Raw genomic sequence first — 25,289 nt, forward strand, 5'->3', positions numbered from 1 at the left:
TTAATTCATTTTTTTCCGAGTTATTATTCCTTTTTCGATGTGCTTTTCCACCCAACATAATGAAAATCTTTTCAGGCCGCCTGGTTGGATTTTGAAGAACAAATACATTTTTATTGTTTGTTGGAGGTGATTTTGTTTCAAAGGTTACTAATTGTTAGTTTTTCTGTTGGCATTTTCCTGTGAACTCAAAGTCATTAAAATGAGTTTATAAAATGAAACAATATCTAAATGAAGATAGTCCTTTCATTTTAATCCCCTCTCCTCAATCATGATGTAACTTTAAGTGAAACTCCTTTGGACTGCGTGTTTACGGCCAGACTGTTATCACGGTATATTTTGTATTAATCTACCAGTGGTGTTCCTTGTGTTAAACGGTGATAGTCGTCGCTGCATAAATTATCCCTGAAATGATGTTTCACGCTTTTGCGATGAAAACGAGCTGCGGAGATGGAAAACACGAGGGTCCAGAACCAAGTAGCCCCGCCAAGATTGACACGGCCACTTCTTCGCCGTCTTCCCTGTTTTTGCTTTTTAAATATGATCAGATCAGCATCTGATCCTTCCGTTGCAGACTCGAACGATGACGCGACAGAAGTTCAAGATAAAAACAACAAATACCCGTTGGATTCTGGTGACGTACGGACCCGAGATACCCCGGCGCTCCGCACTGAACTGCACGACACTGTTCTGTGTTTACGTGAGATGTTAAGCATGTTTGTCGAGGCTTAAAATGAAAGCACAGCTCTGCAAAGAAACAAAAAAAAAATACATCACAAGGGCAGCTGCAACAAATTAATCAATTCATGCATAATACCACCAAACATCATATTTTCTTGTTGTGACAGATTGGGCTTTATTTAGCTCTTTGATTCATCTGAGTCATCCGTTTAGTTTTCTCTGGAACAGTTACGTTCTGGAAAGGCTCCGATTAGCATGGAAAAGCTTAAATTCCTTCCATCCGGGCAACTAATTCGGATGCGTTTTACGATATCTGCGCCAACCCCGAATCCTCGCCCTTCATTTCGACCTTGCCTCCTCGTAAAGGTCGAAACAGCTCCGGAAATACAACTAAAACGCAATATAAAGATGACAGCATGACACCTGATTAGTCATTCACCTGCAGAGGTAAAAACACGGGTCTAACTCCGCAGCACCGGCTAAAGGAAGACGGTTTTGTGCTTGAGGTAAAGGATTAAGAAGTATTAAGAGTTAGAAACAATAGAAGTCGTCCCATAATGATTTATTTATCAAAGGAAGTTTATTTTTCTGTTCCTGCGCAAACAGTAACAGAAAGAGATCAGTCTCCCATCAGCAGAAGCTTGAAGCGCAGCTTTGAACAGCATAAATAACAAACACCGACGCTCGTCTGAAGGCCCGGCAACAAAAGAAATACGTTTTGGCTGCCGATCACGGAAGCCAGAGCATCACAAACTTGCAGCCCTTTTTTTTTTTTTCCTCCCCCCTTTCATTTTTCCTTTCGTTCTGATGCCGGACGCTCGCCTGGAAAGACGAAAACGATCGGTGAACCAACAGAATCGGTGCGTGTCGCTCGTTTTTGCCAATCGATGCTCGGAGACAGCGACCAAAACTTGAGGTCGCCCTCCCGGGTCGTGAAATGAAATAAAATGAGAAGGCCAGTCGTACCTGAGCAGAAAAAGCAGACTATTGATCTGGAGATGTGTCCCCTTTTTTTTTAAATGAATCCTTCAAATTGTTCTTAGTTGTCCTGCTCCGTAAACACAACGTCAGACTTGCATATAAATACCCTCCTTTTTTTATTGCACTTACTTGTTGTAGCCTTGAATAAATGACGGAAAAAAAAACAAACCGTACAAACAAACAAGCAAGACAATGCTCAGCACACACACACACACGAATGGCGGTCTATGCTGTGAGAGACGGGCCTGTGGCTCTACGGCTCTCGATTGAGGCGAGATGGTAAACAAATTTCTCTCGAGCTGTTAAGCTCAAACCATCGAGAGCAACATTGGAGATTGTTTTTTTTTTTTTTTTTTTTTTTTCAATCCCAGCCACGCGGCCGCTCTCAGCTCGCCTTGGCCAATCTAAAACAAGCTGAATCAAATCCATATTAAAAAATCAGCAGAGAATGGGCCGTGCATGAGTGAACCGGCAAACCGTGGTCAATGGTGGCTTGGTAGCATCCAGTGTCTGGTCCCTCTTTATTTACAATATGCACCACATTGTTGTGCTCTGAAGGGCGTACGTGAACGGTAGTCCAGAGTGTCCTTCCGTTGGAAATCGTTCGATATTAGCTCGTTCAGCGATGTAAAGATCTGATAAACACGTATTTGATTTTCAATACAGCGATTCAGATAGACGCGCAATTGAAGTCGTGCAACTGGGCGTCAGTCGCCTCTTGAGCACATGGAAAACCCATGTGACGCAAGATGTCTGCTAGCATATTGACCAACCGCTAATATGAAAAGACAAAGGCCGATTCCCCAACTCTGCGGCTTATTTTCCAACAGAATCATCTCCTAACGCATTTCCTGAAACACCTCGGCTTATTTTAGGGAACATTTCCTGACCACTTTCCTATGGGAGATAATTTTGTCCAATCAGTAGGATTTTTTTTTTCTCTTTACCGAGAAGAAAAGAGAGTTATGTCTTATTGTGGGTATGGCGTGGTATGTAGTTGATGAATTAATGGAAACATTTTTTTCCGACAAAAAGTCTCAAATCAAATGAGGAGCTTCCTTCAGCGGGTCAAGCTGAGCGAGAAATGTATCGTTTATTTGTTTGTTTTTGGCTCATGCTATGTTATCAGGGAACCTCAGGCGTGGCTAAATTCATGAACCATACATGTCATAAGCCCACAGATGAAAACTCGCCGGACTTGTTGAATGTTTTCCTTCAGACGGGCCCACTCGTCTTGGGAGCGTAGGGGCCGAGCAGCCGCGGCGTCTCCCTCCACGGCCGCCGTCTGTGGAGCTAAAAGGCAAAGCTGCGAATTGGAAATTGCGGGGCGTCCCATCTGTGTTCAACGCGGCGCAAAGGAGGCCGGAAACAATGGCGCGATTGAAAGACACAGATGTACACAGAGGAGTTAGAGGAACAACAAGATGGCCGACACAATGTCGCCCCTTAGAGCCCGGCCGGTTGTAGGAGACAGTGACGCTTCTGTTAGCGTACGGAGATGGGCGAGGCCGCGCCACCGAAACATTAGCGACGCGCTAAAACAAACCAGTGGCGTCAAGCTCTCCGTAAGATGGCCAGGATGATTCCTCAGGTGTAGAGTTAATAGAAGGATGGGTACCTGCTGCAGCCGTGGCCCCGCGGGGGACGCCAGTCCCGAGCTGGTCCCCATCAGACACCACACCGGCTGGCCAAGAACCGCCAAGGTGATCGCGAACCGCGACAGCTACGAGTTCTCCACGTGGGACCTGAGGTGCGATTCAAGGTACGCTCGCCGTACGACTGCCGCGAGTTCACCCGGACGGGTTCAAGCGCTGAGCCCCTTTCTTTGTCACCGGAGTTTACCCTGACGCCGCATAATAAAACAAGTTGTGTGCGCAGCAGATTGTCAGCTCGAGACCAAACACACGCACACACACACACACAGCGCGAGCCGAACACACGGCCGTTACAGAGACGTATTGCCGCTCCGAATAGACGCGGCCGAACATGAATTCCTTGGTAAAAGCCCGAGCAGACGCGGCGGCATCTGGAAGGCTGTCACACCCCGAGCCGCGGTCGAACGCAAACCTCAGATGAATCGTCTCGTAGGGGAGCTTTAAGGCTCCGTTCAGATGACAAGTCTGGAGTCCCGGCTCTGATTTGATTATATTTATTGACTTGTCTTTACAGTCTTTTGCCTGTGCTGTGTATGTTGGGATTTGTGTAAATGCACCATCAGCCGGGGTCCTCTTGCAGACTACATGCATTTTCTAAAATTGCTTAATTCAGCACTGTAGACTTCTGTTGTGCTGCTTTTATTCCTGTTCTATAATTTTATATTTTCCTCTAAGTGAACAGCACAGTTCATTTATTTTCTGTTGTTTTTTTTTTGCGACATTTCACAGAACGTCCTTTCTTGGATATTTGCTTTTTTTCCTGTTAATGAATGACATCTGAAGCTTGGATGCTAGCAAATTCCCTCTGCTGGTGTTGACATATTTATGAATATTGCGTGTGGATAGTTAATTTTATGTAATTTTTTTAATTTATTTGTAAAGGTGACTGTCCCTCTCTCACCTAATACCCTGTCAATAAATTACAAGATGTCTAGAAACACAATTCAAAAGTGATTTTTAGCTTAGCTGGCTAAGTGAGGGTATTGTATACACACAAAAACAAAACAGTAGTAGTGGTACCATTCAAAATGGATGAGAATATGATAAAAACAGCAACATTTTCCTTAAAGCCTGCGTTTGCTTTTCAAAAGACAGAAAAGAAAGCGAGGAGTCTTTATTGCTCACTAGCTGCAACTCGCTGCGACAGGAAATATCTGACTTTCTCGCTGAGACAACGGACGCATTTGTGGATATCTGATTCATTTGAGATTTGTTCCCACACCCGAGCGAGGCCTGAAGTACCGCTGAGAATGTTTGATTTCTTTGTCTTTTCTTTCTTTTTTTTTTTTTTTTTTCCTGCTTATACATTCATGAGATACATCCATTCGTCGACACATGAGAGGGAGGAAACCGGGTCTGTGTTTCTGACTATCATTCGGCTGGTTAGCCTGCTAAAAAAGACAAATATCATTCTGCCATGCGCAACAACAACACTGAGGAAGCAGAAAAGGACAGTAGCCTTTTCAACATAACTGTACCCGTATAGCTGCTTTCTCACTGTAAGAACTTTTTGGCGTTTCGAGAACATTTCAGGTACGTTTTTTTTCGTGCATTCGGACCTCAGCTCCTAGAACTATTTTAGCTCCTGCTCTGAGGAAGGGTCTTTTCACCGTTCCACAGGGATTATTCATAGCTGCTTGGTGATTGATAGATCTCATAAACCAAGCCCATGACCAGGTACTTCCAAGGAGCCGCCGTTTTTTTTTAAACCGCTGTTTGCTTGCGATGTGCAACAAAATGATCAGAACCCATGAGAATTTAACCGACGAAGAGGTCCGAGCTCTTCTGGCAGAAATAAGTACGGAGTAAGCTAACATATTGGGTTTTCACATGGCAAAGCGGGGATAAAATACACCGCAACCCATCTGATAGTCCATGGTTGTTACTCAAGCAGATCAAGCGGCAGAAAATGAATGTTGCGGCGACTCGGCACTCCATGTTGTCCGTTCTGTCCTCGTCTTTATTTGATGGTTTTGTTTTTGAGTGTGGCGCCTCCAGTGCACATTTCAGACGGTTGCGTCACACGGGTTCCTATCATTGGCCCGTACCACCTGTGCAAATGCAAAAGTAAATAGCTCCCCCGGAGGGAGGTGCTTTTTGCATCGAAAAAACCAAGCTGGACTCTCTGTAAGCCGTTTATGTCGCTCTGTCTTGTGGTGTAACGTTATTCCGCCGAGCTAAAATTGAGAGCAAAATTGTGCCTAATTATAACGCGAGTCATTTTTCAACCAAATATTTGAATCGACCCTCTGAAAACACTCGTCAGATACATCTGCGTCAGTTTGAAGCGCCGTGATTTTTTCCTAACGGAGTGAAACACGTGAAAACAGGCGGTCTCGAAAATGCCGGCTCACTTGCGACGTTTATTTTCCCTTCTAATCAAAGAGCGACTGAGAAATCAAACTCTGGTCGGAAGGCACCGCTGTGAAGAGCAACTTCAAGAGCTGAGCTCATCTCCATATGAAATGTAGATTAATGTAAATAAATCCAACCAACCGCTGTCAAATAAAAAAAAAATAATCACAAAACTAGGGCATTACTTTCAAAGCTGACGTGTCCCTTGGGCTCCATTTTAGAATTACACATGCTACTCTGTGGTTCCATACCGATACTAGTTTGTGGAATATTTAGGATTTTCAAATGATTCAACTTGAAATCTGGACAAGAAATGAAGCGGCGCTTCACCTCGATAATATACTTCGTCGACAAGATCAGAGGGGAAAAAAAAACTCCCGTTCGATTATTGCTGCACCTTGATGTTTTCATTACTTGTCAGCAATGAAAGTGGAGTGTTTAGTCTGGCCACGTTAAAACCTCTGAAATTCCTCACAAACTCACCGCTCTATTTAACTCCCAGTGAACACGCAGGCCTGCAGAATACACAAACACGGAAGACCTCAAAAAAAGAAATACAACTTTGTCCGACAACAAAAACAACAGTCATACTTTTGAGCTAAAATGGGTTCGTGTTATAATAAGTACTTGAGCTTTTGGGGATTTTTATCTGCACGAACTTTTCTCGGAATAAAAAGCCGAGATGTTATCAGTGACAGACTTTAAACCGCTGTCAAGTGGAAAATTGACAAAAAAAAACAAACATTTTTAACACAGCGTGTTTTCAGGAACTGAACAAGATTCGCTTGTTTACCTCCACGGGACTTTCTACACATTCTTTTAAGATCTCGTTAGTCCTGCTAGTTAGCTTAGCACAATGAATGATGGCCAATGAAACATTGCAGCCTTATTCAAATCACCAATCCAACTACTCCCAAGACTCCTGTGTACATGCTATCAACTTGAACGTTTGCTCCTGTGCAAAATTAAACAAAGCGTTGTGAGGAGAGGTTTTGAACTTTTCATAGCTAGAACTACCATCTAACTTTCCATAAACAGATTAAAAATGGATCCCATCTTTGGTCACAGCCGAACACAGGGGACCAGCGCTCGGCTCTTAAAATGGCTGTTTTCTCAATGGAGTTTGGTATTAAGTCCGACGTTATTTTCTGTTGTTAAACGTAGAAACGCTCCCTCGGCACGGGTCACTGTGAAAGATTTCATTGACCAGCTGTGTCAAGGCAAAGGGCTTGGAACACACACACATACACACACACACACACACACACACCACACCTAACTAGCTTTACACTAAAGGGTTTTCAGCAAGTATACTTTGGTATTGGGTGGCTTCGGAGTTGTAGGCCGGCGTCTCACAAGCCTCCGCGCCAGCCGTGTCTCCCGATATTCTGTGATCCCATTGTCAAAATGCGCAACGGCAGAAATATTTGCAAATGTGTAAATCAGCAGCAGGTCCTCTGCCTCTGCTGACGTTAAAGAACAAGATGGTTTTCATGTTTGACTGCAGAAACTCTTTGTTCACGCCATGCTTCCCCCTGAACCCGGCTCTGTGGAGACATCTAAGTCCGTCAGCTTGAATTTGTGTCACTTGGGTGCGGCGGCGGCGGCGGCGGTTGGGGTACATAGCTTTTTGTATGAAAGTGTAGTCAATTATTCAGGATGGGGATTTAAGCTACTTAACGCCTTCTTAATGTGACACTGTTGATGATTTCTGTGAAATCTCAATGGGGCGGACTCGGTTTCCGTGTTGCTCACCATCCCCCCCCGGCCGTCGTGCGCTCTTTGTCGCCCGCAGGAATAATATTGATCTTACGTTGACAGAAATAGGAAATTGCTGTCACCGCGTCTCCCGAAAGGGTTTAACCTGGTTAGATGTCAGATTTGTTTTCGCAGTCCTTCAACTCCCAGCGCAGCCGCCCTGCTCGAGTCTGTCTCGTGTGGGCGCTGACTTTGCCGGCTCTGCCTCTTTTTTTTTTTTTTTTTTTTTGCCTCAAAAGCTATGTTATGTATATTTTAGATTTCGCGAACAAAGATGATAAAAGGAAAATTATGCACTTAAAAAACCAGCAGCGGCCTCGGTCTCGGCGCGCCGTCGCAGACACGTAACCCTGTCTGACTCCATGATCGTTTTTGTCAGCGTGAAAACATTGCACACAACTTTGGGAAGAAAGGGCAACCGGGTTAAAACTACATTAATCACATTTTTGCTCTTGAGAAAGTGAAAATCGTGCCAGAGGAAACCGTTTTTCCTCCGTTTGTCGTATTCCTTCCTTGTGGTAAATTTTTAGGTAAAATGCTCAGCGAGGAAGAAAATGCTACAAAGTCGTGGATAAACAATTTGGGTTTGTAGATTATATAAGCGAACTAGTAATCTATCTCCACTTGAGGCAGGACCTCCTGCTATGGGTCGTGACCCAAAGAACAAGGACGTGGATCCAAGGAGCTGAAAATGAGCTTAAAAACACATTGTACTGTGTTCCTTCCTGGGGTTAGCCTGCAGCGCTCCCATTCTTTGGACGATTTTTGTCGTTTCCAGCGCGGCGCTAGCTTCCCTCCGCTCCTTGCTGCTTTTGTATCTGACGCTTCGGTTACATTAGCACCTTTAAGCTAATTTGGTTGAGTGGCCTCATCTGGTCCTGAAAAAAAACATTTCAAAAGCAGCGCGATTAGATTTTCTTATGAACATGTCGGGTCACACAAAACAAAGAAGACTCAGCCTGGATTTATTTTTTTGCGTCTTTCATTGCTGAGCTAGTTTTCAGGAAAACACTGCACTGTGTTTGTATTATGTACCTTGTACTGCAAGTCCTCTACCTACGGCGTTTCGTGTTTACCATCTCCCATAGATTTATCAAGACGGGAACTAGTCCATGGAGCTGACAAACACAATACTCCGTCACGCGTAGCCATACAAGAAAGACCGCTTTGTTTACATTCCCCGAGTTTACTTTCGTTTTTGTACACGCTCTTTGTCTTGGAAACGTTTGTGAAATGCGTTAACCCTCCTGACCGAAGCACTGCCACGCGAGTTCCGACTGAAGTTGTCAATCACATAATGTCGCGCCGTAGCAACGGAAGTCGAGGGCCTCCTGTGTTAGTTTGTGTAACATTTCCAGAGCAAACATGACTCCCATTTTGACATGTTAACCTCGGCTCGACTGGTTCAACGGTTTGCGGTAGCGAGGTAGTTCTATGTCGCCCGAAATTCCCCGCTCACTGTTTTGGTTCCTGGTCGCAAACTGCCTCTTAAAAGTCCATGGAGAAAACGATGAGAAATTCAAAGAAGGGAAAAAGAAAGTGGGCGTCAGGCGCCGAGTATCGGGACAGCTTAACAACCTCTTCTCGGAGAGGATGTGCGGAGGGACCTAATTAGGTCAGTGTTGGTCGAGACGGGAGCCAGAACACTCAAAGCAACACCCGCTTTGCATTTATTTGATTCCGGGCAAACTTTCCGGCTGCTCGCTGTGACGTCACAGGGCAGGGCAGAGGGCGTCGTATCCTCTCCCACTCACATACTTGACTCCATCGTGGCATTTTGCACTTTTCAAACAGGTTTCTCGTCGCGGCCAGAGGCCAATTTTTTTTTTTTTTTTTCCCAACGTCAACCGCAAAACAACAAATAAATGGACTCCATGTTGCAACCGTTCCTCAGGGGACCCCCCCCCCCCCTCCCCCCCAGTCACGTTTCTGTCAGGGTTTCTCTTCGACGGGCCGACTGTTTATTATTCAGGTGACGAATTGCTTTTTTTTTTTTTTTTCTCTATGCCACCGATCTCGGTGTGAATGACTGAATCAGGTTAACTGCAGTAAGCCGTCCCTTCCAGGAAGGACCGTTCCTTCCTGGTCCCCCTGCGGTACTGTAATGATATGCTAGGCTCTGGGGCAGGAGGCAATTGCGGGGAATAAAATGTATTTTTCTTGCTCTCCTCATGATTGCTTTTAACGAAAGTAAAATGTTTTAAGTGTATTTGACCGATAAGGCCACAGTATGGCGGCTGACAACTGCTATTTTATGTCTCTGCTGCCTCAGCCCTGGTATAACACGCTACTATCAAGTATATCCATATTAACGAATAGAAGAAAATCGCATAATTGAATGATATATTTTATAGTACATTTTTTGACAGGGGGTTTTTAGGTGCCCTTTCTTTGCGGTCAGCCTCAGTCCATGTTGATACCACATTTTAATCTCCATAAATCTGTTTTTGTGTGTTTCATTTTTTTTTTATTTTATTTTTTTTTTAAACCTCTCTTGAATGTAATGTTGTGCGTCAAAAGGTGTTGAACCCGTGCACGTCACATCATTTTCCCTCCTCGCCTCTGGAGATCCACCGAAAAGCGTCCCGAGGTGCCGGAGGGGATTTTTATGTGAATTGGATAAGAGTTTGTAGCAGTCAGGTTCAAATGCAGCAGCTTCTCTTCGGGGATTTTTGACAAATGTATTTTTTTTTTTTTTGGCAGCAAACAGCAAAACATTAATGAGCAGTTTATTTATCAGGAATCAGAAGTTCCACAAATTCCACAAAGACCAGAGTTTTGTCAAAAACAATGGGGGGGAAGTTGTCGAAGATGGAAAATGACACTCGCGACCCAGTTTCCAAATCAGAAAACCTAATGCGTTTTAGTGATGGTAGGTTTTAAACATATACTGTAAATTCCGGCATATAAGCCGCTACTTTTTCCACACGCTTTGAGAACTGCGGCTTTTACAATAGTGCGGGTAATTTATGGATTTTTGCAAGATAATTGCGGTAGCTTCCTTTTGCCAGCACCTTCACAGTGGACAAATGAAACCGTATCGGCGAACCTACTCGCATTTACGATAATTCTTCAAATCAGCCACTTTGTGCTTTTTGCACACACCCCCGTCATGAAAAAGACCCGCGGAAATGCATTTCGAATCGAAAGCGATCACTCCGGCTGTCGAAGAGGGAAGTAGAGCCGCTGCACGTGTTCTGGAAAAAGGCATTTGTGTTATGTACCCGTAGTTGTAGATGTTACCGTTATTTATTTGGTTCAAAGTCTTCAAAATAATCTTCCCTGTAACATCTTGCTGCGTTAATATCGCACATTTTAAGGGCAGTTTATTTATGCACAATTTCTTTTAGTGGGTCCGGCCTTTATATAGATGCACTCTGTAGTCTGAAATCAAATCCTCATTAAAAAAAAATGTTAAACCTCTTTCCTGAATTCTGCATTAAATCAATACGGGGCTTTTGAACCCCAACACTCTTTACAGAACAGAATTCTTCAACATTATGACATCGGCTACTCTAAGAAACAAGTTAGAGTTTGTTACTTTCTCCAAATCAAATCGTTTAAAATAAGATTGTGAGAGTTTCAGGATAAAAAAAAAAAAAAACCATCCAGGCAACAATGCGACGGAACGTACAGCCAGACAAATAAAACACAGAATTGACCTCAAAGTCGAAAGAACATTCGAGTCGCGGTGTGATCGCGTTACGCTCTGACCTGAGCGAGCAAAGTCCCAACAAACACTCCCCGAGGGGGGTTTGGAATCGATGTAAACAAACCGCACAGTGTAAAAGATGCTATAGATTACACTCCACACTGATTCATTTTTAAAGAGCGGCCCAGCGGAAGAACTCCGACCCCCAGCCTGAAGAAAATATTACTTAAAAAAAAAAAATGCCACGCGTGTTTTGCGTGGCCTCGCACCTTTCGATGGTAGTTAAGAAAAGAAGTTTGGTGTTTCACGTTAAAGAAATCCATTTAATTCCCGGCTTTTCGGGAATTCTTAATCCAAGTAGTTCTACTGCGTTTAGGTCACAGTTTGACAACAACCGGGGTGAGAACATTAGAAACAATAAGGTGATGATCCACATAATTAAAGTTCGTGCAAGTATGAGGTCGTTCGATAGATGATAAATAAATAAAGCCACGATCAGGTTTAGAATTTACTTTTCTGGACTTCCTACCAGAAGTCCTGGATGTGATTGATCTGCGGTGATGTTTATTTACTCTGGACTGATCGACCGGCCTTCACCGTACATGACTTTTCTGGAAAAGAAACCCAAAAAATATGAATTCTTTTATTCGTTTAACAAATTGTCGCCGTGCCGGTCGATTTTTCTGTGGAAATGGCGTCCCCGAATGCCTCTCTCACGCCAACTCCCCACGGCGAAGACAGTCGCTGGCTCTCAAAGCACAATAACAGGATGGCTGCGAATATATTATTACCACATTCCCCGATGACTTTTTATCTTCAAATCAATTTTGTGCATCCAAATATTCCGTGACCAGACCTGAGTTCTAAAAGGGTGTTTAATGCACGACTCCCCTGGTTAAAATGCGGAGGCCGGCTGGTGCGGCGCACTCGTTTGCGCCAGCGTTACGTGATTTTTAAATGCATCCGTCTGGATACGGTGTCTGTTTGGGAAAAAAATAACAATTGAAATAATTACCAGTCATTACCAGCGCTTGCTGAGCGGCCGGCGACTTTGGTCGGTGTTGACTTTTCCAGTGAAAACGTTGTTCTTGCAAATGCACTTATAGTTTCCCTCACATTTCTTTGTCAGCCTCCGCTGATTAAAAAGAAATCCGCTCATAAGAATCAGAAATGCTTCATTCGGTTGTTTACCTGCGTGAACCGCCGTCGACTGGTCTAAACCGGCCTCTGTAGCAGCCGGAAAATGTGATTTCATATAAATTCATCGATAGTCTGCGGGGTTTAGCCGTTCAGCTGCCAAGGTGAGACCCGGTGAAGGTTAACCGTCCCTGTCGAGGACGGCAGGTGTGGCGTTAAACTCTTCGGGAAAAGCCGCCGCCATCAGGAACGAAGAGCCTCTCATCAAACCCGTAGAGTCGTAAAGCAAATCCCCGACTTACAAGCTTGACTCGGTTCCAGGACGAAGCTCGTAACGTAAGTTTTCCCGGAGTTGTAACGGCATTGATCCGTTCCAGCGCCTCACATGTTTTAAAAACCGTGCTTTATAAATAACAAATAATATATAACAACGAGAGTGTTGAAATAAACCGTTTTTATGCAGTCTATTTACCATAAAGATCGGACAAAGATGGCGACGTTGGCGAAGGAGGTTGGCAGAGCTCCGATCGGTGTTCGATCTGCTAACTTACTTGCTACACACTTAATGCTACAGCGTGCCGCTAAAGGTCATTTGCACACGATATCACATTTTATTGCTAAACTTAATTTCGGTTGCAGCACGGAGTCCGTTTCTTAAAACGACCAAACGACCTCTTCCGATGCCTCTTGGATGGCTGTCCTTTTTTTTTTTGGGGTGTCCCCTTTCCGACGCCCGGCTACGGGTCACCAGACGGTCACGATCGGGCCAATTATCGCCATCATTTAACAAAACTTCACTCCTTTGCATGGATCCAGAAGTTTGTAAAGCTTTTGGATCTGATGCCGGAGAAGAGGCCGAGACACTGCTGGGCTGGTTTGTTTCGTTCGCTATGATCAAGACGTCGGGGTCGGGGGTCATCTGATACCTCTTTCGCTCGCTGCTGCAATATTTTCCTCCGATCGTCGCGCCGCTGATGATTGATCGAAAGCTAGCGTTGCCCTCGGTTCCTCCGGAGGGGAGATTTCGTTATCTCCCTCAGGGGATTGTGCAGAACACTGGCTATTTCAAACAAACAAAAAAAAAAAAAAACAGTGGCTGTTGAACATGTATGCAATTTCAACAGAATTAAAAGCTAGTACAGCCTTCATGGTTTTTGTTCTTCTAATTTCCAAACCTCTGCCTACACGCTTTGTGAACAAATTGGCCCTCAGCCTCCTGCTGGGTTGACAATCGGGACGGACTTGACTGAAAGCGATGGAACCGTCGTTTCCAGCGTGAACCGGTTCCCGATGTACGATCTGTCCGTCATCCGCCACTAGTAAGATGAGCAGACTCCGGTTTTCACCAGACCCGGACGGGCCCTCGTTACCGTCGCTTCCTCTCGCCGTCGTCGCGCCATCGGCCAAACCGACCTCTGGTGCGGCTCCAAGTGTTAACACAACAGCCGGATGAAAATTCTGCGTGAAAACACTTTGCGCTGCCAAAGACGCCGGACCACCTGGGATGGCCGTATAAAAATGAGGAAAAAAGTCAACCTGGATTTTTTTCAGAAAATCGCAGAAAGTGAAGCAACCTGGAGGATTCGCTTCGTCTTCGAACCTGTCACCTGGAAACAAACTCAAAATTACCCGCTATCCTCTTAGCAGGGTCTCCATCTGCATCATTTTTAATTTTTTTTTTTTTTTTTTTTAAAGAATGTCTTCGGCATTCTAATAATCGTTTCAAATGCACAAATAATGTACAGTGATCCCTCGCTATAACGCGGTTTACTTTTCACGGTTTCGCTACTTCACAGATTTGCATCGTGCATCGTGTTCTGCATTCTGATTGGCTAAAAAGTCACTCCGCTTCTTCTCTACCTGTGCGTCAATAACGTTGCAGTTTAATATGTACACGTGCGTAAAACAGCTTGCCAAATTTACATGACGTACGTGCAAATTCTCTTGCAATCTTCTCTAAAACCCATAATGTTGACAAAACGCTCTGGAGCGACAAAAGGGCCCAAAAGGCAGCGGAAGATGCTGTCTATCGCAGATAAAGTTAAACTTCTGGACATGCTAAGGGAAGCTAAAAGCTATGCGGCTGTAGGTCGGCATGACGGAATGAATGAATCTTCCGTTCGTTCCATAAAGAAGGAAGAAAAAAACATAAGGACGACAGCAGCGATAAGTTTTAATGAGGATGCAAAAAAGGGTTGCAACTGTCCGCAATTTTTTTCATAATCATTTTTAATTTTCTCCCGTTTAATCCAATTACTCGGGTCGCGGTGGGCGGCGCTAATCTCCGCAATTTGAGATGAGAGATGAGACGAGAACAACTTTATTAATCCCGAAGGAAATTGTTGTGCCAGAGTTTCAAGTAAAAAACATAACAGTAATAGATGATAGTAGAAAGGAGGAAGGATAAGAAATATAATGAAATATGAATTGTCTTAACTGTTAGCAGTAACTACAAAGATTGAACAAAGATTGAATTTTTAAGCCTTCTGTTCACATTGATGATTAAAATTATTATTTGTCAGTACAGTACAGAAGTTATTTGTTGAAAAAAAAACGTTTCAAAAGTACAGTACTTTTATTTGTGAAACAAATAATTGAGCCTGTAAAATGGTTTGTTCTTTCTTTTCAATGTATAATAGAGTATTTAATTGTAGAATAATTGTAAAAAAAATTGTAAAAAAAATCACGGGTTCTTTTCGGAACGTAACCCCCGCAAAAAAAAACAAGGGTTACACTGTCCAGTAAAAACTAATACTCTGAAAACACAGGCTACACAAGACACCTGCATTAGTCTTTTCAAACAGGAAGCGCGTAGGCGTTGGATTTGCATACATAGCGAGATCCCAAGTGGTAAATAACAGGTGGTACCGTCGGGGACGGCGTGGAATCCTCCGGTCTGTCCGGCGCGACCCAACTAGAACAAGCTTCGACTCTTTCTTTTCACAAAAGAGGACGCTTCTCTCTTGTGCTCGTCTGCGGATAAAACGATTAGTTTCTTTCATTTTTTTTTTTTTTTTTTTCCACCCCCTTAATGCGCGAGATTCGTTGCATATTGGACAGGATAAACGCCAATCTTATTAGCACGATAGCGGCTAATCACTAATCACGACGAACGCGTACCTTTTCCCCAATCGCACACGTACTCCCGTTTGCAATTTCCCCGAGACGCGATTATGATCGCTATCTGTTTCCGCGGCCGCTCCGCCGCCGTTTAAATCTACGGCGAGCTTGTGGCATCGGTGCTATTTACTGCCGCGACAACCCAATTTTCTCAACAGGATCATTAGTTTGGTCGTGTCTTTGCGGATTATGCATGCCTGGCATACCGACGGGGCTTTTCGGGCGGCGCGCGCTCGGGAGCGAGCAGCCTTTTAATCTGTTTTGACAGTCAGAATTATTTATGTAATCAGAGAGATAAAGCAAATATTTCTGAAGAAACGTATTCCTTTGAATCTAGAGCTGAGAGGAGTGACTTAGAATTTGTTATTTTAAAATTGCCACCACGCAGGAGAGGGAGGAGATAAAGTTTTTTTCTTTTTGCGAGTGTGTCATTAATCTTTTTTTTTTTTTTTAAAGATAGTAAAATGTCAACTGTAAATTGTTGTTTTTTTTTGGGGGGGGGGGAGTCTGGTTATTATACATCCCCGAGAGCGTCTTAGTTAAGTCAAGCCAAACGAAATCCTGATCAGCATCAAACGCCGGATCAAAAGCAAATTAATTTGGCTGATAATTAAAATAGAAATTTGGCCCAAATATCAAAATTCCAAGCAAAACTTCTTCTTTTTTTTTTTTTTTTTTTTATATATATTTAAATCCTTTTTTTTTTTTTTGTCATGTCTAATTAATTCCATTTATCGCTGATAATACCCAGTCAGGGGTGAAGATGTGGAGGACGGATGGGATCAGTAATGAGACCGTCAGAAGGACGTCGCAGTAACTGAGATGGTTTGGTTGTGAATTTGGCTAATAATTAAAATAGAAATTTGGCCCAAATATCAAAATTCCCAGCAAAACTTCTCTCTCTCTCTCTCTTTTTTTTTTTTTTTTAATATATTTAAATCCTTATTTATTTTTTTCCTCATGTCTAAATAATTCCATATATCATTGATAATACCCAAGGTAGGGATGAAGATGTGGAGGACGGATGGGATCAGTAATGAGACAGAGTAGTCGCTTTGGATAAAAGCGTCTGCCAAATGTAATGTAATGTAAAAAAAATGTAATGTAATGAGACCGTCAGAAGGACGTCGCAGGGACTGAGATGGTTTGGTCGTGGATTTGGCTAATAATTAAAATAGAAATTTGTATCAAAATTCCAAGCAAAACTTCTCTCTCTTTTTTTTTTTTTTTTCTTTTAAATTTATTAAAATCCTTATTTTTTTTCTTTTTTCTCATGTCTAATTAATTCAATATATCACTGATAATACCCAGTCAGGGATGAAGATGTGGAGGACGGACGGGATCAGTAATGAGACCGTCAGAAGGACGTCACAGGGACTGAGATGGTTTGGTCGTGAATTTGGTTAATAATTAAAATAGAAATTTGGCCCAAATATCAAAATTCCCAGCAAAACTTCTCTTTTTTTAAATTTTTTTACTTTATTTTTTTTTATATATTTAAATCCTTATTTTATTTTATTTTTTTCTCATGTCTAGTTAATTCAATATATCACTGATAATACCCAGTCAGGGATGAAGATGTTGAGGACGGACGGGATCAGTAATGAGAGCGTCAGAAGGACGTCGCAGGGACTGAGATGGTTTGGTCGTGGCCAAAGATCTGGAAGATCTGGTCGAGAGGAGAACCAGAGAGATTTATGGATGGAGAGGGAGGGTGAGAGATGTAGGCAGATGTTTGGCTGTAGGAGAAGAAGAAGAAGAAGAATTGCTAATGCCCGGCCTGACCATAAATAGATAAATAGCTGCACACGTCATCCATCACAACCAAAGGGTTTCTTAGATGCCTTGACATTAATTCAACCTCCATCTAACCGGCGTCGGCGTCCGGCGGCCACAACTTATCCCTCGGCTCTTTGACGGCCGACCGTTCCCCTGTAAATATTCCATACGCTAACATTTATAAAGGGTCGAAAAGGCTGAGAATGTCAGACGCACGTCTCACGTGGGTTTAAATGTCAGCGGTGAATCTTTGCTGCCGGTAGTAATTGCAGTTTGCTCTCAGTCAATTAATCCGAGACGCCCGATTGGCTCAATCCTCCGGTTTATAGCCCGTGTAGGACTCGCCGGTTGACGCCGTACAATGAAATGCCGCCGCATCGATTCCCCCTTCACTTACCGCCGATAATCACGGCTGAAATGAAACGCAGGATGGCGATTTTGTTTTTTTTGAATCCACCCCCAGCCACCATAAGCGCGTTTGACGTTTGTTCGGCGTTTGCGCATCTTGTCCTCCCTGTCCGTCCAAAGCCCGGGCGGATCCGGCCTCCCTCGGCGGACGCTCCGCAGGGAAGCGGGAATCAAGCGGCCTACGCTGAACTGCGTTTGTGAGGATTTGTTTTGTGGACTTTCATGTGGAGGCTTCTGTCTCCTCCAGTCAAATTGGCCAGGGCTCTTGTGAGGTGCAGCCTTCTGATGTTTTTGAGTGTGTGTGTGTGTGTGTGTGTGTGTGTGTGTGTGTGTGTGGCCGGGCGGACATCAAGACCCCCATGTAGCAATCCAGCCATGAAGGTTGACGCTGTTCATTTAAAGCAGGGGTGTCAAACTCATTTCTCATGGCGGCCACATACGGCCAAGGTAGATGTCAAGTGGGCCGGACCGTTAAAATAATGGCATACTCAGCAATAAATAACCAAAATATCATGTTTTTCCTCTGTTTTGGTGTAAAGAAGTACGAGAACATTAGGAAAATCTTGGAATTTCATGAACAATCCCTTTACAAAACATTTCGTGAAACACCTCATATTTCCTTCGACGAAAGTGAAATTTACTTCTATCATTCACATGGATGCATTGCAATCATGTGATCATGTGATCCCACTGATCGTACAAAGGCACAAAACTTAAACAAGTAATTGGTATTGAAAAATATAGTAATGCACTTTAAGATTAAATGAGACTTATAAAGAAAGGGATTTTTAAACCATTTACACATGTGCATATAAAATCTAAATTGAATCCCTGCCTACACCCTCCAAACTAAAAAGAGTGTTATTAAATGTGCAAGGAAGAAAGTGTTCACCTGTCCTGTAAATGTGTAAACTTCATACATGAAACATGCAAACACATACAATACATACTGAAAATGTATGGAGTTGCATGAAAATTGAATTCCATCATACTAGTTTGTAGTGAAGCTGGTGACCAACTTTAAATTGCACATTTTCGCTAGCAGTTAGCTAGCTGGCTTTTACCGCTGCCTCACTGATTTCTCTGCTATGGGTGAAAGTGGACTCTGTTTCCTCAGAACCGCCAGCAATTGGTTGATCTTATCTCTTCTCAGTCGTCTTTGCAAGCTGTCATATTTTTCGCTCTGATGAGTCTCGTAGTGTCGCTGTATATTATATTCTTTAAATACCGAGACTTGTTGCAAACACGCCAAGCACAAAGGTTTCCCGTGCGTCTCCGTAAATAAATAGGACGTAGTCCGTTTTTCTTTGAAAATTCTACACTCTTTAACTACTTTTCTCTATTTTGATAACGACATTTTGGCTAATGAGGGCGTAGCGGGGAGGTAGAGAACAGGGTAGAAACAACGTCATAACAAGCAGCAGGTGGTGCATTGATAACGTCTGCTGATTGGTCCGTCGCAGTGATGCGGATTGTCGTTTACTCTGACCAAAATAGTGCGCCCCCTAGCGGAAAATTCTTGAATTGCATTTAATTAAAAAAAATAAATCCTTGTCTTTTATGCATTTTTTCACTTTCAAAAGTATCCTGCGGGCCTGGTCGAACCCCTTTGCGGGCTGGTTCCGGCCCGCGGGCCGTACGTTTGACACCCCTGATTTAAAGTAAGCAGAAGGGCCAAATGCAAGCGGACGCTCGCCAACTAACGGAGTTCATGCAGATGCATTTTCGGTCCGTTGGAATACACCTGCAGCTTGGAAGTGTTGTCGAGACCAAAAAACAACAGCGAGATTATTTTCAAAACTCAAATAATAGGCAAAAGAGACGTCTGGACGACGGGAAAGAGGACATGAAGTTAGTTGGTGTGACGGAAGAGGATACGGAGAACAGAGTTGGATTGAGGAGTAAATTCTCCAAATGGAAAAAGAGAAGAATAACAGATGAAGGAAGCAGATATGGGATGTTTGTAGTGGTTTATTGGAAAAAAAAAAATGAAATGTCCCAGACGTGAATGGTTCGATGTCTATATGAGATGTCAATGAGTAATAATAAGAATAAGAACAACTTTATTTATCTCAAAAGGAAATTGTTGAAGGTGAGAGGGTGAATGTCTCCATGTGTCCATCCTGGCCTTTTGCCCCCATGACCTTTGACCCCCGCGACCCCGAGCATAGCATAAGCGGTTTAGCTAATGAATGAACGTTTACATGTGTTTTTGGAACGTTGTTTGACGTTAATTTATTTGTTTTCTCAAGATTTCCCCAATCATTATATTGTAACTCCCCAGAACATGCCTCGCCTCCTGGGAACATCATCCCAAAAAAAACAAAAAAAAAAAAAACAACCACACAATAAATATCTCAAGAAATCCCTCAACGTTTTGAGCAAACTGAAGAAAAATGCCCCCCCCCCCCCCCAAAAAAAATTAATTCAATTTAAAAAAATCAAAGACATTCCCTTCACGGGTGCAGCGGAAATATGCTAATCAGCTCTGTTCTCTCATTTCCTCTCAATAATTTGTTTTAATTTGATGATAATAAGATAAAAGCATCCCGTTGCTCGGAGTCCCCGCGGACGCACGTGCATCCTTAATAACTCTCCAGTAATCAATAATCCAGCAGGAGAAACTGTCACTCTGAATCCGACCTAATTTATAGAAGGCGCTTTTTTTTCTAATTGCGGTCTAGTTTTTCTTTTTTTTTTCTTTTTTTTTTCTCTCCGCTCGTGAGCAGGAACGATGTGTCGCCCGGAGAGGGGATGGAAAGGAAGGAGCTCAGAGGAGGTGTATAAATAGAAGAACCGAGTGTGTGTGTGTGTGTGTGTGTGTGTGTGAGAGAGAGAGAATCTGGATCAGAAGGTCCCCAGGGATATTAACTCACACAGCAGGATACATAGAAATATTACATCACTCTCGTCTGGCAAAGCTTTTACTACCAGCCATTAATAGTTTACTTATTAGACGACCCGGTAATAACCTTTGTTTTCACTGGCTTCTTTCCAGTCCCTCCCATTTTCCCACCGGAGAAACCCGGAGTGTCGTACGAAGCGTTTAACAAATAAAACCCCCGGATCTCCAAATCAGCCGTAATTCACGAGGCGAGCAGAAAATTGAGCTAAAAATCAGCAAAAAAAAAAAAAAGACAATCTTAAATCAGTTAGTTCACGAAAATTAACAAGGAAGGAAAAAAACGGAGAAGGTGAAAGCAAGGATTTAAACTTTATTTTAACTTTGCAATAAAACAGAAACTGAATTTTGGTGCCGCAGACACATATTTTATATCGGACGATCAACGCTTTTTCATACGGCGCCGGGGATTAATCTGCAACGGGAAAAGTTCACCAGCAACGATAAGGCCGGGAGGAAGGGCTTAAGATGTCCAGATGATTTTTTTTTTTTTCCGAGTTAAAAGGGGGTGGGTTATCAGAATTGCCTCCGTCCACTCAAGAAAACAGCCGACCAGTGATCGTAATGTTTTTTTTTTAAAAATGGCGCCCCTCAAGAAGTATCACGTACTTCCACCAACGTCTGGGGTTTCAGACTCGCCGCCCTCGGAACAATATTTTGTGGCCCCTCAAATCAAATCTTTGTGTTTTTTCTCACATGTATCTGGGGGTTTTATACGGTGGGTTTAAAAAAAAAAAAAAAAAACAACAAAAAAAAAAAAAAACGGGCAAGAAAAAAATGAAAAAGTAAATTGCAATGTTTTTTTTTTTTTTTTTGCTTCAAAATTTGAAAACAAAATGTTTTTATTTGATGAAAAAAGTGTCTAGTGATATTGTTAAAAGGATCTTTTCTTATTTCTATATAAAAACCACAAAAATGAAAGGAAAAAAAAAAAAACAGGCAAAATTTAAAAGATTGTTTTAATAACCAGAATAGCCTTGTAAACATTCTACCTCCTCTTATACATGCTACCAATCCATTTTCTAATAAATAAAATAAATAAAAAAATAATAAATAAATCTTATAAATAGTGGCAAATTTTCCCACAGTGACGAGATTTTCTCTTTTAACTCGACAATATTTTTAGGGTGTGATTTCATCGATTCTTTTTTAATATTCATCATGTATTTTTTTAGAGGAACAGTTCATTACATAGAAAGATTTTTATAATTTACCTGTTTACCTCCTTTACACAAAAACAAAGGAATAATTTGGAGTTTATGTAACTTCTAGGTAATGATTTTACTGATCCGCCCCCCTTGACATCAAATTAAATGACAGATGATCAGAAGGCCACCGTCGTAATGCATCTGCATCTGGTGTTGCAGTTATTTTTGTCTATTATTTTGTTTTGCATGGTCCAGAAGGTGTTTTCCGCTCCGGTAAAGCTCGGCCTCAGACGTGACCTTGACGCCGTCGCCACGGCGGCGGCGATGTGTTCGGCTGTGAAAGCCCGATAAGCAGCATATCACTCGCATGACGCTCCGGCACAGCTGTCCGCTACCCCCCTATGTGTGCCGCAACCTACAGGGATGTGTGTGTGTGTGTGGACATGTGGGCAAAGGCTGAAGTGTTTACCTGCTTTGATTTTTCTATTTACAGATACAGGTCCTTGTCTGGCAAACATAAACTATTCTGTACATCTTTATTAGATGTGATTTTTTTTTTTTTTTTTTTTTTTTTCCTTCCCTTGTCATAAGATAAGATAAGATAAGAACAACTTTAATAAGGAAATTGTTGTGCCAGAGTTACAGAAAATATAACAGTAATAAATAATAAAAAGAAAAAGGCAGAATTAGAAATAAGAATAAACTATGAACTATAAAGTGTCTCAGTGAAACTATAAAGTGTCTTAGTAAACAAGTGATAAAACTATAAGTGTCTTAGTAACAAGTGAGGTAAGGAGTGCACAATAATAGGATAAAAGGAAAAATTGTAGTGTAGCTGTTATGAAATGAAATATTGCACAGTTCTGAATATTGAAATCAATTGTTACCGTATTTCCACGACCATAAGGCGCACCACACTAAAAGGCGCAGTCTCAGTTATGTGTGCCATTACTGTATTTAACTGTATTTTACTGTATTTAACACACATTTATGTCCAATCCACGCCCACTCTTCCCCCTTTAACGTTCTCATGGTGTCCTCTACTACGTCCGCTTTACAACAACAACACACACACACACACAAGCATACAAATTTGCGTATTTAAAAATAGAGCGGGAGCTAAACTGAGTTTGGTTTTTACATTTTTTTACCGGTAATCGTCATCAATTGAACCCATGGAAGTCTCCATCTGACATGCCAGGTTCACTTTCTTCACTGTCGGAAATGATGCCGGCTTTTTGCGAAAGCTCGAACAAAAGTGCCAGCGGACACGTTAGCCCGAGCGTCTACGATCCATTTGCAAATTGTGGTATAATTGTGGCCCTGCCTTCTACTCTTGGTGAAACTGTGGTCTCCAAGAAGATTTTTCGCACCCCGTTGTGCGTATCGCTAGCATACTGGTCCCCTTCCTCTCCACAGTGTGACTCACCTGGATGTCGAAAGTGAGCGGCACCTCGTCCATATTGGTGACGTGCCCGGGCTGGATGTGTTTGTCGGCGATGTTTTCAGGGTTGTTAAAACAACGATGTTCTGCGTTAGGCACATATCCGTTCTTTTATATACAATCAATGCTCCCACTTTCCCATTTAACGTTCTCATGTTGTTCTCTACTACGTCCCCCTTAATACAACAACAACAAACACAGGGCGCACTGCACTATAAGGCGCGCTGCACTATAAGGCGCACTGCACTATAAGGCGCGCTGCACATTTTGAAGAAAATCTAAGACTTTTATGTGTGCCTTATAGTTGTTAAAATACGGTATGTAATTACGAGTCAATCGCTGAGAATGGAAAAAATAAATTAGCTAAAAAAAATAGAGAAAAGCGTCGCCGATAAATCAGCCGGAATTTACGGAATTTACAGCCGGAACAGTAGGTGACGGAGCGAAAGCGTTTCCCTGTCGACGCCGCCGGGTCCCTCGCCTCCTTTCATTCCCTCACATTCCAGCTCCTCGCCTCATTACTTCTTCACCTCCTCCTCCTCCTCCTCCTCCTCACTGCCTCACTTCCTCGTCCATCAACCCCTTTCTTCTTCCCTGCTCCTCTTCTCCCTGTGATCTCCTGGAAAAGGTTGATGATGCAAGTGGCACCGTCGGTGTGGTCAGAGGATGTTGGAGGTCACCAGAAACCCCAGACATTTAACCTAACGCTTCATATAAGCATTTAGGCGCTTTCTTGCTGATTTTTAAGTTAATCCTTCCCAAAAAAAACAATGAAAACATAAAAATACAATAATAAGTGCAAGTCATCATGACTGTAACCCATGTCTGGATGTGTAAAGTCGAAAAAAAAACTGGTTCGGGGGCACAAAATCGGCTTGTTGGGCGTTTTAGTAAAATCCTATTGGGATTTGGGAAACTAGGGGGATTTTTCTGTCCCGTAGCCGCTGCCGTTTGCCGGTATGTTCCGACACGGTGAATATCAGAAAAGGGGAACATCCCCGCTGTTACCTCACGCTCCGGTCATCCCGAAAATGTGTAACCCCGAATCGTCGGTCGGCGGAAAAGCCCGACAGTCTAAGTCTGAAAAGACCAAGTGAACATTTTTAGCCCCTAAAATCAGAAGAAGTACTGTTTACATGGATCGAACTGTCTGACAAGAAAAACAGTGTTTAGCCCCTGCTTTCCCTCGAGTTCCTGACTAATTAATGACATCCTACACTGAATTATGACGCTCTTGCTATCCTCTTGCATCAGGGTCCCATCTGATGAGGGAAAAAAAAAACCAAAAAACAGTGACTAGAAGAAGGGCTGGGTTCTCGGGAGCGAGTCTACCCTTAAGTCCGACAGGACGGATCAGGAAACGGACCGTCTGACCTCGGCCTCCTCGGGTGATCCCCGCTTCGGTTTCCAGGCGAACCCACAGCACGGTTCAGACCTCTTTAACTTCTTCAAGGAAACACCTACACTCTGATTCGAAGCCTTCGGTTCGGTTTGAAAACTCCCCCGTCCTTGATAGTTCCTGCACCTGAATCTTCATTGTTTTGCTCCCTTAAAGACAAACAACATGGGAGTCATTGTCACATTGTTTCTAAACGCCTCGATGTGACGACTCCGCTGCGCTACATCGCATCAGGATCTTTTTATGGGTCCAGAGGAATTCATGTGACGTCGTTGCCAGGCGCACCGTCACCTGATAGATCGATAGATGACTTTGTTAATCCCCCAGGGGCAGATTCAATCGTCACGGCAGCCGAGGTACAGCAAAATACAACTAAATAAGATACATTTCAATCCAAAAAAAGGTGCAACAGTGTTTTGGGAAATTCTGTTTCGGGAGGGGCGCAACCGATTAAACGGCAGAGGCTTCGTGGCCGCGGCTCAGGAAAAGGCAGATGTGTCAAAGAGTCTGATGGCGCCGGGCAGGAAGCGTTTTCTGTGACGTCCCTTTAGGCTGTGGGAGTCTGTTGCAGAAGCTGCTCTTAAGATTGTCCAACAACGGACGGATCGAACATCTGGAGCTTCTTGTTACCTACATCGAAGGACCTCGGCCTCTTCTAGGTTCTTCTTGTGAACTCTTGCGATTGCTGGTCAGCGGTTTTCAAGTGACTTTGGAGAAAATGGACAAAACTGAAATGGCTGGGCAACTCTTAGAACCGTGTCCTTCGAACTTTTCTGTCAAATAATGATCCTAAATATTTCCCATTTACTTTTGACGTGTCTTGTGAAAGACGGCAAGAGCCTTCTCTATCAAAAAAAAAAAAAAAAACACGGC

At 43.0% G+C, this 25,289-nt stretch overlaps 1 protein-coding gene across 12 annotated transcripts in view; it reads left to right on the plus strand.

Moving 5' to 3' along the window:
- The window catches only part of LOC147232374 (pleckstrin homology domain-containing family A member 7-like), a 184,986-nt gene that overhangs the window by 28,595 nt on the left and 131,102 nt on the right, over positions 1–25,289 (plus strand). Inside the window, exon 1 of one of the 12 annotated variants that reach the window (XM_086149193.1) lies at positions 3,208–3,421. The exons of the other annotated variants lie outside the window; for them this stretch is intronic. Within the exon in view, the coding sequence (XP_086005319.1) occupies positions 3,270–3,421 (152 nt within the window). The 5' untranslated portion in view covers positions 3,208–3,269. Of the gene's footprint in view, positions 1–3,207; positions 3,422–25,289 lie in introns of those variants that run through there. 12 annotated transcript variants of the gene reach the window in all.

The sequence above is a fragment of the Fistularia commersonii genome, chromosome 7, assembly GCF_037954325.1.
Source record: "Fistularia commersonii isolate RoL2024-O1a breed Wild chromosome 7, RoL_Fcom_v1.0, whole genome shotgun sequence".
Lineage (NCBI taxonomy): Eukaryota > Metazoa > Chordata > Actinopteri > Syngnathiformes > Fistulariidae > Fistularia > Fistularia commersonii.